We start from the raw sequence: 19277 nt of genomic DNA, 5'->3' as shown, positions 1-19277 counted from the left end.
TCTCACTCCAAAATGAGCACTCCATAATGGAGGAAAATAAGGATTAATTCATCCAAAGACTCGTCTTTTATGACTAAGCCCCTACTTGTCATGACTAACAAATTTGCTATTCAGGGTAAAAGCTTGAAACATAAGAGAAATAAAAGGGATAATTGGTAATCCAGGGGAATAAATCCCATTATGTAATAATGGCTTATCTCATGCTGCACATTGCTAACTCTCCCCCATGGAATTGCTTTCAGGAAGGGTGGGAGAGGCTTTGTTGCCAGCCTGCTCCTCACAACCACCTCAGGTAATGGAAGAAAGGGAGATTTCCATCAAAACCCTGCAGGATTGTCCACCCTCCTCTGAACTGCACAGCTGAGGGCAATGGAATGGTGGGACTCTGGTGGAAACCAGGACCAGGAGCTGCTGGAGCTTCTGCAGCTCCTGAGGAGACATCATGGATGTCTGGATTCCTCTTTAAGCAGGAGATTCTTGTTGGAAAAAACTGATGGAGGAGGAGGAGGAGGAGGAGCCTTCCTGTGGCATTTCAGACTGTTTGGAATCATGTGAGTGCAGGGCAACAAACGAGCCAGCAGGGAGGGGATTTCAGCAGGTAAGGGAGGAGCATTTTTAGGGAAGGAGGACGAGGAGAGGCTCCCTGTGAGGAGGAGCAGGCTCCAGGCTGCTTTTCCCAGATGCTGATTCACGGGACAGAACTTGGAGCAAGGTCAGAGCCCAGAGGCACCACTGCTCCTGCTGCTCTAGGAACAATATTCCAGGAAAAATATCCTTTAACCTGATCACAGATGTGCCAGAGGGAGAAAAACACGGAGGGGAGATGCCAGGGGCAGATTTGAGCTTGGAGAGGGGCTCGGTTGGAGCAAATCCAGGGGATCACCACGGAGCTGGTGTGGAAACCAGAGCACCTTCCACGGAGACAGGCTGGGAATGGTGAGGAGAGGCACTGGGAGAAGGTTTTGTGCAGAGCCCACACTGGGCTTCCAGCATCTGGGAGAAGAGAGAGAAAAACTGGGGGAAATTTAGTTTAGATAGATGGAAGGAATCCTTCGCTGTGAGGATGGGCTGCCCCTGGATCCCTGGGAATACCCCAGGCCAGGCTGGATGGGGCTTGGAGCAGCCTGGGAGAGTGGAAGGTGTCCCTGGGCAATGGAAGGTGCAGTGTTGGGTGTGCTTTTAACAAATTGGAGGGATTTTGACAAATTGTGCAAGGAGTTGTGCTGACAATTAATTTTGTCAGGGTCTCCTCATCACCACACAGCACAGAACATGTTATTGATGAGCAGTATATGAAAAATACACATCACAGATGACCAGTATGTGAAATATTTATATATAATGTAATAGATATATATGAAATGAAGTGGTGGAAGGTGTCCCTGGGGCAGTGGAAGGTGCAGTGTTAGGTGTCCCTGGGCAGTTCAAGGTGTCCCTGGGGCAGTTGAAGGTGCAGTTCAAGGTGTCCCTGGGCAGTTCAAGGTGTCCCTGGGGCAGTGGAATATGTCCTTGGGCAGTATTAGGTGTCCCTGGACACTTCAAGGTGTCCCTGGGCAATGGAAGATGTGGTGTTAGATGTCCCTGGACAGATAGAAGGTGTCCCTGGGCAGTGGAAGGTGCAATGAAAGGTGTCCCTGGGCAGTTCAAGGTGTTCCTGGGGCAGTTCAAAGTGCAGTTCAAGGTGTCCCAGGGCAGTGTTAGGTGTCCCTGGGGCTGTGGAAAGTGTCCCTGGGCAGTTCAAGGTGTCCCTGGGCGGTGGAAGGTGCAGTGTTAGGTGTCCCTGGGGCAGTTCAAGGTGTCCCTGGGCGGTGGAAGGTGCCCCTGGGGCAGTTCAAGGTGTCCCTGGGCAGTGGAAGGTGCACTGGAGCAATGGAAGGTGCAGTGTTAGGTGTCCCTGGGGCTGTGGAAAGTGTCCCTGGGGCAGTTCAATGTGTCCCTGGGCAGTGGAAGGTGCACCGGAGCGATGGAAGGTGCAGCGTTAGGTGTCCCTGGGGCAGTTCAAGGTGTCCCTGGGGCAGTTCAAGGTGTCCCTGGGCAGTGGAAGGTGTACCGGAGCGATGGAAGGTGCAGCGTTAGGTGTCCCTGGGGCAGTTCAAGGTGTCCTCGGCAGCCCGAGCCGCAGCACCGGGGTTTGCTCGGGTGTCCCCGGCGCTGTGCGGGGGAGGCGGGCGGTCCCGCGCAGCCGCGGGCGGGTGCGGGGCCGGTGCGGGGCGTGTCGTGGGCTGTGTCCCGAGCTGCGAGCGGGGCGTGTCGCGGGCTGTGAGCGGCTGCCCGGGCCCCGGCCCCGCCCGCCCGCCCGGCGGCCCCAGCGCCGCCGCTGCCGCACCTGCCCCGCTCGGCAGCGCCGGGCCCGCCGCCGCCATGGCGGACCCCGCCGAGTGCAGCATCAAGGTGATGTGCCGCTTCCGGCCCCTCAACGAGGCCGAGATCCTGCGCGGCGACAAATTCATCCCCAAATTCAAGGGCGACGAGACCGTGGTCATCGGGGTGAGTCTGCCGCAGCCCGCGTCCTGCAGCCTGCGTCCCGCTGCGGGCGGGGCGAGCATCCCCGGGTGCGGGGCGAGCATCCCCGGGTGCGGGGCGAGCATCCCTGCTCTGGGGGCGAGCATCGCCGGGTGCGGGGCGAGCATCCCTGCTCTGGGGGCGAGCATCCCTGCTCTGGGGGCGAGCATCCCCGGGTGCGGGGCGAGCATCCCCGGGTGCGGGGCGAGCATCGCTGGGTGCGGGGCGAGCATCCCTGCTCTGGGGGCGAGCATCCTTCTTCTCGGGGCGAGCATCCTTGGGTGCGAGCATCCCTGCTCTCGAAGCGAGCATCCCTCTTATCGGGGCTCGCATCCCTGCTCTGGGGGCTCGCATTCCCCCCGCTGCCCCCCGATCCCCCCCATCCCCTCCATTGTTCCCGCAGCCCTGGGGCGGGATGGGGGCGGCGGCGCTGCCCGCGCCCCCCCGGCCGAGCTGGCCCCGCCGCACCGGGCGAGCGGCGCGGGGGTTCCCGGGGGAGCCGGGGGGCGCGGGGGAGCCGCGGGCTCGGCGCTGATGTCATGCCGGGGACTGGGCATGCTCGGCTGGGGCGGCCGCCCGCGCTCCGCCGCGCCCCTGCGGCAGCGCCGGCACCGGAGCCAGCCCGGGAGCCCCGCGCCGCATCCCGGGGCCGGCACCGCATCCCGGGGTCGCCGTGCCCTGCCGGGATCCCCGGCACGGCGCAGAGCAGCGCTGCGGGATGCCGCCCGAGTTTGGGGCTTTGATGTCCGCGTTTAAAAGGGTGAAATTGAACCCAAATCGCCCCCCCCCGGCCGGCCCTGCGCGCCCCCCGCGCTCTGCTGGGCTCGGCTGCTCCGCGGTTTACCGGGAACAAAGGGTCGGGATGCGGCTCCTTTCCAGCCCCGCAGCTTCCCTTCCCCCTTTCCCTCTCCTTTCCCTTTTCCTTTTCCCTCTCCTTGTCCTTTTCCCTCTCCCGCTACCACTCCTTTTCCCTTTCCCTTCTCCCTCTCCCTTTCCCTCTCCTTCTCCTTTCCCTCTCCTTTTCCCTTTCCCTCTTCCTTTCTCCTTTCCTCTTTCCCTCTCCCTCTCCTTTCTCTCTCCCTTTCCTTTTCCTTTTCCCTTTCCCTCTCCCTCTCCTTTTCCCCTTTCCCCTTTCCCTCTCCTTTTCCCTCTCCCTCTCCCTCTCCCTCTCCTTTTCCCCTTTCCCTTTTCCCTCTCCTTTTCCCTCTCCTTTCCTTTTCCCTTTCTCTCTCCCTTTCCTTTTCCCTCTCCCTCTCCTTTTCCCCTTTTCCCTTTCCCTCTCCTTTTCCCTCTCCTTTCCTTTTCCCTTTCCCTCTCCTTTTCCCTTTTCCCTCTCCCTCTCCCAGAGCAGGTCCCTCAGAGGGCAGCGCTCAGAAACCCCCAGTGTCTCTTTGGATGGGGGTTCTCGAGCAGATTTTTGGTTTAGTGTCCAACCAGCCTGGTTTGTGGTGCTTTATTTCATATCAATATATGATATTATATATAAATATTTCATATACTGTGGCATCTATTTCATGTGCTGCTCGTCAATAACCTGTCCTGTGCTGTGTGGTGATGAAGAGACCCTAAAATGAATTGTCAGCACAACTTGTTAAAATCCTTCCAATTTGTTAAAATCCTTCCAATTTGTTAAAATCATTACCAAAACCTTGAGGTCATCAGAAACTTTGCTGGTGAAAGTTGCAGAACAGCCTCGAGGAGGGAAAAAAAAAAAAAAGGTGAATTATGAGCATGAACAGCTTGTGGTTGTTATTTTTTTTTTTTTAACATGAAATGCCCTCTGTCCTGTCCAAATTAATTGTGTTTCTGTGAAGGTTAAAGCTGTGGCACCCCCAGCAGCCTGCTCACAATAGAATAATCAAATTGGTGATCAATCCTGGGCAGCAGCAGCAGCACCGGGGCTGGCTTTGGCCAGCAGATATTGGGAATGAAAATGTCTCTGTGCCATTGTGGTGCTTGAGAAACAAATGTCAGCAAGTTCCCCTCCCCCTAAATAAATAAACCCTCAGACATATTAAAAGCAGATTAAAATGCAGCTCCTGCAAATCCTTTACAGGGCTGTGTGCTGAAGAGAATTGGAGTTTGGAATTCTCTTTTCCCACTCATAATGTGTCTTTGTCTGTAAAGTGTCTGTTGGCTGGGAAGGCAGTGACTGTGATGCTTTGGAAAAGGATTTTGTGGTTTGCAGGCAGAAAATAATTCCTTTGGTGAGGGTGAAAAAAGGAATAAAATAACAACAACTGGTAATTTCCTACCATGGAAGTAAAAAAAAATAGAGAGAAACAAGGAAAGTGCGTGTATTTGTTGATGCAGATGTGTATTTTACATGGATATTCAGGTTGAGGGGGTGATTTGCTATCTTGAACAAATCCAGTCAGCAGCTTGGAGTTTGCCTTTCCCTTCCTAAGGCACAAACTGTAATTATTTAGGATTTTAATCAGCTCAGCTAATGCAATATGTGCTCAGAGCCAGGCTGTGTTTGCGAGGAGGAGCCGTCAGCTGTGCTGGGCTGCAGGTGAGCACAGAAACCTCCCCTGATTCTTTGTCCTCTTTATTTGCAGCCCTGGGCTCTGCTGTAACTCGATCCCAGTGGATCCCACTGCAGCAGGACTGGGAAGTGCTGCTGGGTTTTTTTTAAATTATTATTATTTTTATTATTTCCTTGGTTTGGAGCGGCTGCTTTGCTCCAGCAAATAATGCCTGGCAGGGGCAAGGAATCCTGATCTGTGGAAAGGCAGAGCAGAGCAGAATTCCTTCCAGGAAAAGCAAAATTTCGGTCTTCAAAAGCTTCAAAAATTAACCAGGACCAACCACTTTTTCTAAATTTTTTTTGTTTTACTATAGCATTTGCAAACACTGCAATGCAGCTTTCATTTTTGATCCGTGGATTGCAAAGAGAAGGGCTCTGTTAAAATTTAAAAAACCAAACAAAACTACCAACTTCCCCTCAGAGGAATTATGTCATCGTGTAAGAAAAAAAAATAAAACATAACTGATTTAGGGGAAACATCTATTTTTTTATTTTTTTTTTCCTGACTAGTAAGTCTGAACACATTTATTCCTTGCCAGTAAACACAGGGAAGAGCCTTTCTCCCTGAATTTCCCACTGTCATCTCCTGTTACACCTCCCTGGGGCCTTGGGCAAAAATAAAATTACGGATCATGACTGGGTGATTCTGGGGAGGGAGAATGGAACCCCTGGGGCTGAGTGGGCAGGGCTGGCCCAGGGAGCGCCCCGAGCCCTTCCCAGCTGGGGAAATCCTGGGATTGGGATTTGACCCCGGGTTTTGGGGTTTGGGGTTGATTTGGTTTGGGATTTGACCCCGAGTTTTGGGGTGATTTGGTTTGGTTTGATTTGGTTTGGGTTGATTTGGCTTGGGATTTGACCCCAGGTTTTGGGGTTTGAGTTGATTTGGTTTGGGATTTCACCCCAGGTTTGTTTGGTTTGGGTTTGTTTGGTTTGGGTTTGTTTGGTTTGGGTTTGTTTGGTTTGAGTTTATTTGGTTTGGTTTGATTTGGTTTGGGTTGATTTGGTTTGGGATTTGACCCCAAGTTTTGGGGTTTGAGTTGATTTGGTTTGGGGTTGATTTGGTTTGGGTTGATTTGGTTTGGGGTTGATTTGGTTTGGGTTGATTTGGTTTGGGATTTGACCCCAAGTTTTGGGGTTTGGGTTGATTTGGTTTGGGTTGATTTGGTTTGGAATCTGACCCCAAGTTTTGGGGTTTGGGTTGGTTTGGTTTGGGATTTGACCCCAAGTTTTGGAGTTTGGGTTTGTTTGTTTTGAGTTTATATGGTTTGGGTTGATATGGTTTGGGTTGATTTGGTTTGGGTTGATTTGGTTTGGGTTGATATGGTTTGGGTTGATTTGGTTTGGGATTTGACTCTGAGTTTTGGGGTTTGGTTTGATTTGGTTTGGGTTGATTTGGTTTGGGATTTGACCCCAGGTTTTGGGGTTTGGGTTTGTTTGGTTTGGGTTGATTTGACTTGGGATTTGACCCCAAGTTTTGGGGTTTGGGTTGATTTAATTTGATTTGGGTTGATTTGGTTTGGGATTTGACCCCAAGTTTTGGGGTTTGGGTTGATTTGGTTTGGGTTGATTTGGTTTGGGATTTGACCCCGAGTTTTGGGGTTTTGGGGTGATTTGGTTTGGGTTGATTTGGTTTGGGATTTGACCCCAAGTTTTGGGGTTTGGGTTTGTTTGGTTTGGGTTGATTTGTTTTGAGATTTGACCCCAAGTTTTGGGGTTTGAGTTGATTTGGTTTGTGTTGATTTGGTTTGGGATTTGACCCCGAGTTTTGGGGTTTGGGTTGATTTGGTTTGGGATTTCACCCCAGGTTTTGGGGTTTGGGTTTGTTTGGTTTGGGTTTGTTTGGTTTGGGTTTATTTGGTTTGAGTTTATATGGTTTGGGTTGATTTGGTTTGGGATTTGACCCCGAGTTTTGGGGTTTGGGGTTGATTTGGTTTGGGATTTGACCCTGAGTTTTGGAGTTTTGGGGTGATTTGGTTTGGTTTGATTTGGTTTGGGATTTGACCGTAAGTTGTGGGTTTGGGGTGATTTGGTTTGGGATTTGACCCTGAGTTTTGGGTTTGGGTTGATTTGGTTTGGGATTTGACCCCAGGTTTTTTGGGGTTTGGGTTTGTTTGGTTTGGGTTTATTTGGTTTGAGTTGATTTGGTTTGGGTTGATTTGGTTTGGGATTTGACCCCGAGTTTTGGGGTTTTGGGGTGATTTGGGGATAAAAAAGGGGATGAACCCAGGGCTTCCCTGCGCGCTCAGCTCCTGTGCTCCTGTGCAGCCTCAAGGTGACTCTGATGGATTCTCTTGGCCGGCAGCCCTGAGAATGTGCGGTTCTGCTGGCTGGCAGAGCCCGGCAGCTCCGGCTGTGCCCTGCTCTGTTGGAGATTTTTTCAGAAATAGCTTAGAAGGCAGCTGTGAGGGACAAATTCTCACAGCCTGTTTCTGTAAACAGCAGAAGTTCTCAGGTTGTTTTTAATTACAAGTAAAAGTGACAAACATGAAGGCCTTGAGAACCTTGCATACCAGAGTTCTCAGGCAGCTTTCTCATAACAAGTAGATATTCTATCTTTGGCTGTTTTGGGAAAGCAAAAATAATTTTGAGAACCCAAATCTTGGTATTGGAAACAAAAGGAGGGGTTGGTGTGTTATCTCTGACCTATTGTGAGCTCGGGTTTGCAATATGCATGAACTTAATTAACACGGTTATAAAAAGTGATTGACTGAGTGAATAAACGGAGTCAGGTGCTGAACAATGAAGTTGGGTCTCTCCCTCCATCTTCAATCCTGCTCCTCCTCAGGTGGGTGAACCCCTCAGCTCCCGGCAGGGAGGGATGCAGAGACCGGAGCATCCCCGGGATCATCCCTGCCCTGCCTTGGGGTTTGTCCTTCCGCCACACCTGGTGTCAAACAAATAAGAGTTTAGTGGTGGAGGGAGTGGTGTTTTCATGTTTTCAGCTCTTTTTTTTCCATGTAAAATAAGAGTTTAGTGGTGGAGGGAGTGGTGTTTTCATGTTTTCAGCTCTTTTTTTTCCATGTAAAATAAGAATTTAGTGGTGGAGGGGGTGGTGATTTCACGTTTTCAGCTCCTTTTTTCCAATGTAAAACAATTAAGAGTTCAGTTGTGCAGGGAGTGGTGTTTTCATGTTTTCAGCTCTTTTTTTTTCCATGTAAAATAAGAATTTAGTGGTGGTGATTTCATGTTTTCAGCTCTTTTTTTTCCAATGTAAAACAAATAAGAGTTTAGTTGTGCAGGGGATGGTGATTTTATGTTTTCAGCTCGTTTTTCTCTATTGTAAAACAAATAAGAGTTTAGTTCTGGAGAGAGTGGTGTTTTCATGTTTTCAGCTCGTTTTTTCCCATGTAAAATAAGAATTTAGTGGTGGAGGGGTGGTGTTTTCATGTTTTCAGCTCCTTTTTTCCATGTAAAATAAGAGTTTAGTGGTGGAGGGAGTGGTGTTTTCATGTTTTCAGCTCTTTTTTTTCCCATGTAAAATAAGAATTTAGTGGTGGAGAGAGTGGTGTTTTCATGTTTTCAGCTTGTTTTTCTCTATTGTAAAACAAATAAGAATTTAGTTCTGGAGAGAGTGGTGTTTTCATGTTTTCAGCTCGTTTTTCTCTATTGTAAAACAAATAAGAGTTTAGTTCTGGAGAGAGTGGTGTTTTCATGTTTTCAGCTCCTTTTTTTCCGTGTAAAATAAGAATTTAGTGGTGGAGGGGGTGGTGATTTCATGTTTTCAGCTCGTTTTTCTCTGTTGTAAAACAAATAAGAATTTAGTTCTGGAGAGAGTGGTGTTTTCATGTTTTCAGCTCCTTTTTTTCCATGTAAAATAAGAATTTAGTTCTGGAGAGAGTGGTGTTTTCATGTTTTCAGCTCGTTTTTTCCAATGCAAACAAATAAGAGTTTAGTTCTGGAGAGAGTGGTGTTTTCATGTTTTCAGCTCTTTTTTTCCCATGTCAAATAAGAGTTTAGTTGTGCAGGGGGTGGTGATTTTATGTTTTCAGCTCCTTTTTTCCAATGCAAAACAAATAAGAGTTTAGTTCTGGAGAGAGTGGTGTTTTCATGTTTTCAGCTCCTTTTTTTCCGTGTAAAATAAGAATTTAGTGGTGGAGGGGGTGGTGATTTCACGTTTTCAGCTCCTTTTTTTCCAATGTAAAACAAATAAGAGTTTAGTTGTGCAGGGGGTGGTGATTTTATGTTTTCAGCTCGTTTTTCTCTATTGTAAAACAAATAAGAATTTAGTTCTGGAGAGAGTGGTGTTTTCATGTTTTCAGCTCGTTTTTCTCTATTGTAAAACAAATAAGAGTTTAGTTGTGCAGGGGGTGGTGATTTTATGTTTTCAGCTCCTTTTTTCCAATGTAAAACAAATAAGAGTTTAGTTGTGCAGGGGGTGGTGATTTTATGTTTTCAGCTCGTTTTTCTCTATTGTAAAACAAATAAGAATTTACTTGTGGAGGGAGTGGTGTTTTCATGTTTTCACCTCCTTTTACTTTGATGTGAAATAAGAATTTAGTTGTGATTGGGGGGGTGGTGTTTTCATAGTTTCACCTCCTTTTACTCTGATGTAAAATAAATAAGAATTTAGTTGTGGACGGGGTGATGTTTTCGGTGTTTTCATGTTTTCAGCTCTTTTTTCTCTGGTGTAAAACAAATGATTTAGTTCTGGAGGGGGTGCTGTTTTTATGGTTTTAACTCCTTTTTCTCTAGTGTAAAATAAATAAGAATTTAGTTGTGAAGGGGATGCTGTTTTCGGTGTTTTCATGCTTTCAGCTCTTTTTTCTCTGATGTAAAACAAATAAGAATTTAGTTGTGGAGAGGGTGGTGTTTTCATGTTTTCACCTCCTTTTTCTCTACTGTAAAATAAATAACTATTTAGTTGTGATGAGGGGGGTTGGTGTTTTCATGTTTTCAGCTTCTTTTTTTTTTCTCTGATGTAAAATAAGAACTTAGTTGTGATGGGGGGGTGGTGATTTCATGTTTTCACCTCCTTTTCCTCCTATGTAAAACAAATAAGAATTTAGTTTTGGAGGGGGTGGTGTTTTCATGTCTTCAGCTCTTTTTTTTCTGATGTAAAAGAGTTTAGTTGTGGGGGGGTGATGTTTTCATGTTATCAGCTCATTTTTCTCTATTGTACAATAAATGAGAATTTAGTTGTAGGGGGGTGCTGATTTCATGTTTTCAGCTCCTTTTTCTCTATTGTACAATAAATAAGAATTTAGTTGTAGGGGGGTGCTGATCTTGTGTTTTCAGCTCCTTTCTCTCTGATGTAAAATAAAAATTTAGTTGTGGAGGGGGTGATGTTTTCATGTTTTCACCTCCTTTTTCTCTGATGTAAAACAAATTAGAATGTAGTTGGGATGGGGCTGATGTTTTCATGTTTCCAGCTCCCTTTCCCCCTGGCTGTGCAGCATCCAGCCCAGGGCTGCTCCAGGGGAGTTTTCCATGCCAGCCCCTCCTGGTGGGAAGCAGAGCCCCCCAAAGCAGCCCGGGGGTGTTGTTGTTGTTCCCAGGGAGGGATCCAAGGCTGCCCATTGTCCCCGTCAGCTGCTCTTGGCCCCGGGATGGGTTTGTAAAGCCGGGCTTAGCGGGAGTGCTGAGCGCAGCAGGGCCCGGCTCCGCCTCAGGCTCAGCCTCGGCCTCCCCTTCCCTCTGTGCCATCCCAGCCCTGGGAAAATCCAGGAGAGCTCCGGGATCGGGGTCAGGATCCCCCTGGGCTGGGCTTTGCTCCCAGGGGGGGAATTCTGAGCAATGTTGCCCACAAATAAATAAATAAATAAATCAGTGATGTGGCCCAGAGCGCACCGAGCATCAGCTGGGCCTGCTCAGGGCCAGGGCAGGGGGGATTCCTGAGCAGGGATCGGCCCTGAGGGCCCTTCCAGCTGGGAACGTTCTGAGACAGAAAGGGAAACAAAAATTGGTGGCAGATTCCTCTCTGAGCAGGGATGTGGTTTTGTTTTATTTATTTATTTATTTATTTATCTATTTATGTATTTATTTATTTATTTTTAATGCTTTCTGCTCTAAGTACTTTTTGGAATGTCTTGTGGAGAGGTTCTCGCTTATTTTCATCCCTGAAATATTTGGCTGCGCTTTAGCTTTGATTCCATGTATATTCCTCTCTGAGCAGGGATGTGGTTTTGTTTTATTCATTTATTTATTCATTTATTTATTTATTTTTAATGCTTTCTGCTCTAAGTACTTTTTGGAATGTCTTGTGGAGAGGTTCTCGCTTATTTTCATCCCTGAAATATTTGGCTGTGCTTTATCTTTGATTCCATGTATATTCCTGTCTGAGCAGGGTTGTGGTTTTATTTATTTATTTATTTATTTATTTTAGTAATTTTCTTTATTTATTTATTTATTTATTTATTTTTAATGCTTTCTGCTGTAAGTACTTTTTGGAATTTTTGGACGTTTTTGGAATGTCTTGTGGAGAGGTTCTCGCTTATTTTCATCCCTGAAATATTTGGCTGCGCTTTAGCTTTGATTCCATGTATATTCCTCTCTGAACAGAGTAGTGGTTTTGTTTTATTTTTTTAATTATTTTTGTAATGCTTTCTGCTGTAAGTACTTTTTGGAATGTCTTGCGGAGAGGTTCTCGCTTATTTTCATCCCTGAAATATTTGGCTGTGCTTTATCTTTGATTCCATGTATATTTCTCTCTGAGCAGGATGTGGTTTTTGTTTTATTCATTTATTCATTTATTTATTTATTTATTTATTTATTTTTAATGCTTTCTGCTGTAAGTACTTTTTGGAATGTCTTGCGGAGAGGTTCTCGCTTATTTTCATCCCTGAAATATTTGGCTGTGCTTTATCTTTGATTCCATGTATATTTCTCTCTGAGCAGGGATGTGGTTTTGTTTTATTTATTTATTTATTTATTTATTTATTTATTTACTTTTAATGCTTTCTGCTGTAAGTACTTTTTGGAATGTCTTGTGGAGAGGTTCTCGCTTATTTTCATCCCTGAAATATTTGGCTGGGCTTTATGTTTTATTCCATGTACACCAGTGAAGTCAGCATTTGTGCATGTTCTAAACCCCTCCTGTGCAGAGATCTCTGAGTGATGTTTGACACTTGTCACTCTGTGGGTAAAACAGAACTTAAAAAAATAAATAAATCCTTGGGATAATAGATAAATGGCTAGTTCAAATATTATTATTATTATTATTACTATTATTATTATTATTATTATTATTATTACTACTACTAGTAGTACATCACCATCATCATTATGGTTGTGCTTTATTGTTATAATTTTTATTATTATATTCCCGGAGCTGAACTCTGCCATTCACCCCAAAACCTGGGGTTACACACAGGCACAGGGGAAAAGGAGAATATTTGGAGAAATCCTTATCAGCACAGATTTTTTTCCCACTAACATTATGGCACATTTATTTCAGTATTTAATTCAGTTTATATTCAGTATTTATTTCAGTGTATTTATATTCAGGATCTATTTCAGTTTATTTCACATTTATTTTATGGGAGTCTCCCTGCCACAAGAAATGAATATATTTTTTGGTAATCAGCCCCAGAACCGTTCTGCTCCATCCAGAGATGGTTGAGAGAGAGATTGAACCAGAAACAAGTTTATAAATATGGCATTGGAAAAAAACCCAGAGATTCTGGAAATTTAGAACTGTGAAAGATGCATTGCAGGAAGACCATGTGGGGTGTAAGAATAATATTAATAAATAAAAATCATAAATAATAATGATAAATAAAAATTATATATAATAATAAAAATTATAACAATAAATCACAACCATAATGATGATGGTGATGTACTAGTAGTAGTAGTAGTAATAATAATAATAATAATATTTTAACTAGCCATTTATCTATTATCCCAAGGGTTTATTTATTTTTTTATGTCTGTTTTACCTACAGTGTCAAACATCACTCAGAGATCTCTGCACAGGAGGGGTTTAGAACGTGCACAAATGCTGACTTCACTGGTGTACATGGAATAAAACATAAAGCCCAGCCAAATATTTCAGGGATGAAAATAAGCGAGAACCTCTCCACAAAACATTCCAAAAATTCCAAAAAGTACTTACAGCAGAAAGCATTAAAAATAAATAAATAAATAAAACCACTACTCTGCTCAGACAGGAATATACATGGAATAAAACATAAAGCACAGCCAAATGTTTTAGGGATGAAAATAAGTGAGAACCTCTCCGCAAGACATTCCAAAAAGTACTTAGAGCAGAAAGCATTAAAAATAAATAAATAAATAAATAAATAAAACCACAACCCTGCTCAGACAGGAATATACATGGAATCAAAGCTAAAGCACAGCCAAATATTTCAGGGATGAAAATAAGCGAGAACCTCTCCACAAGACATTCCAAAAAGTACTTACAGCAGAAAGCATTAAAAATAAATAAATAAATAAATAATAAAAAAACCAAAACCACAACCCTGCTCAGACAGGAATATACATGGAATCAAAGATAAAGCACAGCCAAATGTTTTAGGGTTACTTGTGGTTTATTTTATTTTTATTAACACCTCCACGGATTTTGTTTTTGTTGGGTTCTTCGAGCTTGACATGCTTGGTCTTAAAATCACCCATACTTGCCTGGCAGATATTCTCTTTATTTTGTATTTTTTTTGCTTGATTTGGTATTGCTACAACCTATTAAAGGCCAGAAAAGAGATTTGGAGCTGCCCAGGGATGGTTGGACACTTTGAATTTGGCTCTGTTTGTTTTTCCAGCTCCCCTGTGGGATAATGGTGCTTGTGTGTGAGCTGAAAAAAAATTGCCTTAATTCACTTTTATTGGGCTCTGCAGTGTGAAGACATTGCATAAATAATCCTGGCGAAACAAAGCAAACAGCAGCAAAAAATTACCTCAAAATATCCAAAATGGGATCCCTCACAGCCTTAGAGGTGTGGGATTGCTGATGGGTTCCTGGTTTTGCTCATCCATTTCTATATATTTCTATATATTTCTATGTATTATTTCTATGTATTATTTCTATGTATTATTTCTATGTATTATTTCTATGTATTATTTCTATGTATTATTTCTATATATTTCTATATATTTCTATATATTTCTATATATTTCTAAATATTTCTAAATATTTCTATATATTTCTATATATTTCTATATATTATTTCTATATATTTCTATATATTGCTATATATTGCTATATATTGCTATATATTGCTATATATTGCTATATATTGCTATATATTGCTATATATTGCTATATATTGCTATATATTGCTATATATTGCAATATATTTCAATATATTTCAATATATTTCTAAATATTTCTAAATATTTCTAAATATTGCTATATATTGCTATATATTGCTATATATTGCTATATATTGCTATATATTATTTCAATATATTTCTAAATATTTCTATATATTTCTAAATATTATATTTCTTTATATTTCTATATATTTCTATATATTTCTATATATTATTTCTATATATTTCTATGTATTTCTAAATATTTGTAAATATTTCTATATATTATTTCTATATATTTCTATATATTTCTATATATTTCTATATATTTCTATATATTTCTATATATTTCTATATATTTCTATATATTATTTCAATATATTTCAATATATTTCAATATATTTCAATATATTTCTATATATTTCTATATATTTCTATATATTATTTCAATATATTTCTAAATATTTCTATATATTTCTAAATATTTCTATATATTGCTATATATTGCTATATATTATTTCTATATATTTCTATATATTATTTCTATATATTTCTATATATTTCTATATATTTCTAAATATTTCTATATATTTATGGCCTCCTTGGTTTTTGGATTGAAAAAAATCTTAAAACTTCAATTTTTTTCTGTTTTAATGGGAAATGGCTGTCATCAGATTGCTGTTAAAATATCAATAATTGATGACAGGAGAGCTCCAGAAAATATCAATTTTCCACCTGTGGGACAGAGCCATGACACCAAGAATGTGGAATTTTTTTTCCCCCATGAGAAATGAGCACCCAGAGAGAAAACCCTTAAATATTTCATAGCATTTTTTGCTCCAAGTGATTGAGAGAGAATTCCCTTTTGGGAATGCCAGGATGGTGCAAACTCAGGGAATGGCTGAACCTTGGATACCTGGGCTGTTCTGAGAACATTTCTCCTCCACCACGAGGATTTGATGCCAAAACCACATTAAATCACCCCAAAACCTTCAGCACCTTTTTTTTTGCAGCACCAAACATCCCCTGAATTTCCCGAGATATTTTTCTATATCAGCAAATTCTGCTTTTGGCAGCTCCCGAGCCGCCAAACCTCTGGTTCTGAGGGGTGAAAGTTGAATTTTGAAGGCACACAGGAATTATCCTGGCTGTGGATTATTCCCAGTTTAGGAGAGGCTGAGCAGCAGAGAATTGGGGGAACTGGGTTAGGGAGTATTTTTAGGCTGTTACAGAAATTGGCTGTTTCTGCAGCTGTAATCTCTTTTTTTTTAAAAATTTATTATTTATTTTTTTTTTTAATTCTTTTTCCCTGCCTGCACTGCTGCAATCCCTGCTGGATTTGGAGCAGGGGGATGGATCTGCCAAAATCCCTCCCAAAAATCAAAAATCACCTGGATTTTGGTTAATGCACCTCCAGTCACATCCACCCCCTGCTTCTCTCCCATGGCCTTTTATCCCATCATCTCCTTTTATTTTATATTTCTGTTCCCCTTCTCTCCTTGTCTATTACTTTTATTCTCTCTCCTTTTCTGTTATTTTTTTCCTCTCTCTCTTTTTCTATTATTTTCCCCCCTCTCCTTTTCTATTTCATTTCCTCTCTCTCCCCTTTTTTATTACTTTTCCCCTCTTTCCTTTTCTATTATTTTTCCCCTCTCTCCTTTTTTATTACTTTTCCCCCTCTCTCCTTTTCTATCACTTTCCCCTCTCTCCTTTTTTATTATTTTTCCCCTCTCATTTTCTATTACATTTCCTCTCTCCCCTTTTTTATTACTTTTCCCCTTCTCTCCTTTTCTATTACTTTTCCTTTCTCTCCTTTTTTTATTACTTTTTCCTTTCTCTCCTTTTCTTTTTCCTTTTCCCTTTCCTTTTTTTACTTTCCCCCCTCCTTTTCTTTTACTTTTCTTTTTCTCTCCTTTTCTATTACTTTTCCTTTCTCTCCTTTTCTATTAGATTTCCTCTCTCCTTTTTTATTATTTTTCCCCCTCCTTTTCTATTACATTTCCTCTCTCCCCTTTTTTATTACTTTTCCCCTCTCTCCTTTTTTTTTTACTTTTCTCCCTCTCTCCTTTTCTATCACTTTCCCCCTCTTCATTTTTTTTATTTTTCCTTTCTCTCCTTTTCTATTCCTTTTCCTCTCTCCTTTTTTACTTTCCCCCCTCTCTCCTTTTTTATTACTTTTCCCCTCTCCTTTTCTATTACTTTTGTTCTCTCTCCTTTTATATTACTTTTACTTTCTCTCCTTTTCTATTCCTTTTCCTCTCTCCTTCTTTATTACTTTTCCTCCTCTCTCCTTTTCTATTATTTTTCCCCTCTCTCCTTTTCTATTTTTTTCCTTTCTCTCCTTTTCTATTACATTTACTCTCTCCTTTTTTATTACTTTTTCCCCTCTCTCCTTTTTATTACTTTGCCTTCTCTCCTTTTCTATTCCTTTTTTCCTCTCTCCTTCTTTATTACTTTTTCCCTTCTCTCCTTTTCTATCACTTTTCCTCTCTCCTTTTTTATTATTTTTCCTTTCTCTCCTTTTCTATTACATTTCCTCTCTCTCCCTTTTTTATTACTTTTCCCCTCTCCTTTTTATTATTACTTTTACTTTCTCTCCTTTTCTATTCCTTTTCCTCTCTCCTTCTTTATTACTTTTCCTCCCTCTCTTTTTCTATTACTTTCCCCTCTCTCCTTTTTTATTATTTTTCCCCTCTCCTTTTCTATTACATTTCCTCTCTCCCCTTTTTTATTACTTTTCCCCTCTCTCCTTTTTTTTTTACTTTTCTCCCTCTCTCTTTTTCTATTACTTTTCCTTCTCTCCTTTTTTATTATTTTTCCCTTCTCCTTTTCTATTACATTTCCTTTCTCCCCTTTTTTTCTTTTTCCCCTCTCTCCTTTTTTTTTTTACTTTTCCTTTTCTCCTTTTCTATTCCTTTTTTCCTCTCTCCTTCTTTATTACTTTTCCCCTCTCTCCTTTTTTATTACTTTTCCTTTCTCTCCTTTTCTATTCCTTTTCCTCTCTCCTTCTTTATTACTTTTCCTCCTCTCTCCTTTTCTATTATTTTTCCCCTCTCATTTTCTATCACTTTCCCCTCTCCTTTTTTATTATTTTTCCCTTCTCCTTTTCTATTACATTTCCTCTCTCTCCTTTTTTATTACTTTCCCCCTCTCTCCTTTTCTATTATTTTTCCTCTCTCTCCTTTTTTATTACTTTCCCCCTCTCTCCTTTTCTATTATTTTTCCCCTCTCTCCTTTTCTATTACATTTCCTTTCTCCCCTTTTTTATTACTTTTCCCCTCTCTCCTTTTTTATTACTTTTCCTTTCTCTCCTTTTCTATTCCTTTTTTCCTCTCTCCTTTTCGATTACTTTTCCCCCTTCTCTCCTTTTTTATTACTTTTCTCCTTCTCTCCTTTTTTATTTTTCCTTTCTCTCCTTTTCTATTCCTTTTTTCCTCTCTCCTTTTCTATCACTTTCCCCTCTCTCCTTTTTTATTTTTCCCTTCTCCTTTTCTATTACATTTCCTCTCTCTCCCCTTTTATTATTACTTTCCCCTCTCTCCTTTTTTATTTTTCCCTTCTCCTTTTCTATTCCTTTTCCCCCTTCTCTCCTTTTCTATTTCTTTTACTTTCTCTCCTTTTCTATTCCTTTTCCTCTCTCCTTCTTTATTACTTTCCCCCCCTCCTTTTCTATTCCTTTTTTCCTCTCTCCTTCTCTATTACTTTTCCCCCTTCTCTCCTTTTTTATTACTTTTCTCCTCTCTCCTTTTCTATCACTTTCCCCTCTCTCCTTTTTTATTATTTTTCCCCTCTCTCCTTTTCTATCACTTTCCCCTCTCTCCTTTTCTATTATTTTTCCCCTCTCTCCTTTTCTTCCTTTTCACCTTTCTCCTTTTCACCTTCTCTCCTTCTATCACTTTTCATATTCTCCTTTCTTCTCCTTTTTATCTTGCATTTTACCTGATTTTTTTTCCTCTCAGGACCTCTCCCCATGGGTTTTTTTTTTTTGTGTTTTTCCCCTCTTTTTCTGGGCCACCCACAAATCCCCAGTGTGGAGCTGCTGTGGCTTGGTTTGATGATTTGGTTTCATTATTTCTCCCTTCCTGGCATCTCTCACAATTTCACTTCAGAGCAGGAACAGCTGAGCGCTGCAAACAGATCTGGAAAGCAGAATTAATCTCACTACACAGGAGCACGTGGGGAAACATTGTCCTGGATGAAATTAAATGTTTGTGTTGGGGAAGGAGGATTTATTCCCTGTGTGTGCAGCCCAGATTTGCTGAGGATTATGGAGGAAATTCAGCCCTAAATTTCAAACAAAGCATGAAAAAACCTTATTGTGTGTGCAGCAGGAAGGTGGGAATGCTGGGGGAAAATGGGAGAAAAACCCAAAGTGAGGGGGTTTTGTGGCTGGGTTTGTGCCAGGATGCATCAGAGGCAGTTCCTAAATAGGGGATATTTGTGTTTCCTGAAAAATGAGCCATTCTTTGTTTTAATATATTTATAATATAGATGTGCATCCCTGTGCCAGCAGCTCTGCAGGTGGCTGCTGTCCCTGGGGGCTCTGCCCCATTCCCTGAAAATCCCTGAAAATCCCTGAAAATCCCTGCGCCTGCATTTCTGCTCCTGGAGAGCTGAGAAACCTCAGGAAAAATGAAAACAACTGTGGTAGTGTGTTGTTAAGTTTCTTGTGTTATTCCCCCAATTTATGTATTGTTCTCCCCTATTATGTGTAAAATGGTTTCGTTCCCCCAGTTTTTCCCGCCACTGCTGGCCTGTCAGCTAAGTTGCCATAGTAACCGCTATTCATAGTTGCCGATATGTAATTGCTCCTCCCCTGGTTTCCCTTATAAGTGAAAGTTGTTTCCTCCCTGTCCAGTCAATCACCCCCTTTCTCCTCCCAGGTTTCGAGAACCTTCTCCTCTCTGGAGATGGTGGCTGGCTGGGGTCCCAGGACACCTCCTTTACCTTTTGATTATTGGTCTCCATGGAGTGTCAGTTCTGTGAAGTTCATCCCCTCACCTTTCCCGATTAGTTCCGCCTGTACCCACCCCCCCTC

The 19277-nt window shown here is 42.1% G+C and overlaps 1 protein-coding gene across 1 annotated transcript in view; it reads left to right on the top strand.

Annotated features, from left to right (window-relative positions):
• Window positions 1-2279: 2279 nt before the first annotated feature.
• The window catches only part of KIF5C (kinesin family member 5C), a 94606-nt gene continuing 77608 nt past the window's right edge, over window positions 2280-19277 (top strand). The window contains exon 1 of the mRNA XM_064719146.1: window positions 2280-2487. Within this exon, the coding sequence (XP_064575216.1) occupies window positions 2362-2487 (126 nt within the window). The 5' untranslated portion in view covers window positions 2280-2361. The remainder of the gene's footprint in view (window positions 2488-19277) is intronic.

The sequence above is a fragment of the Zonotrichia leucophrys genome, chromosome 7, assembly GCF_028769735.1.
Source record: "Zonotrichia leucophrys gambelii isolate GWCS_2022_RI chromosome 7, RI_Zleu_2.0, whole genome shotgun sequence".
Classification (NCBI taxonomy): Eukaryota; Metazoa; Chordata; class Aves; order Passeriformes; family Passerellidae; genus Zonotrichia; species Zonotrichia leucophrys.
Note: the sequence above shows the minus strand (reverse complement) of the source record. Positions and strands in the feature narration are given on the sequence as shown.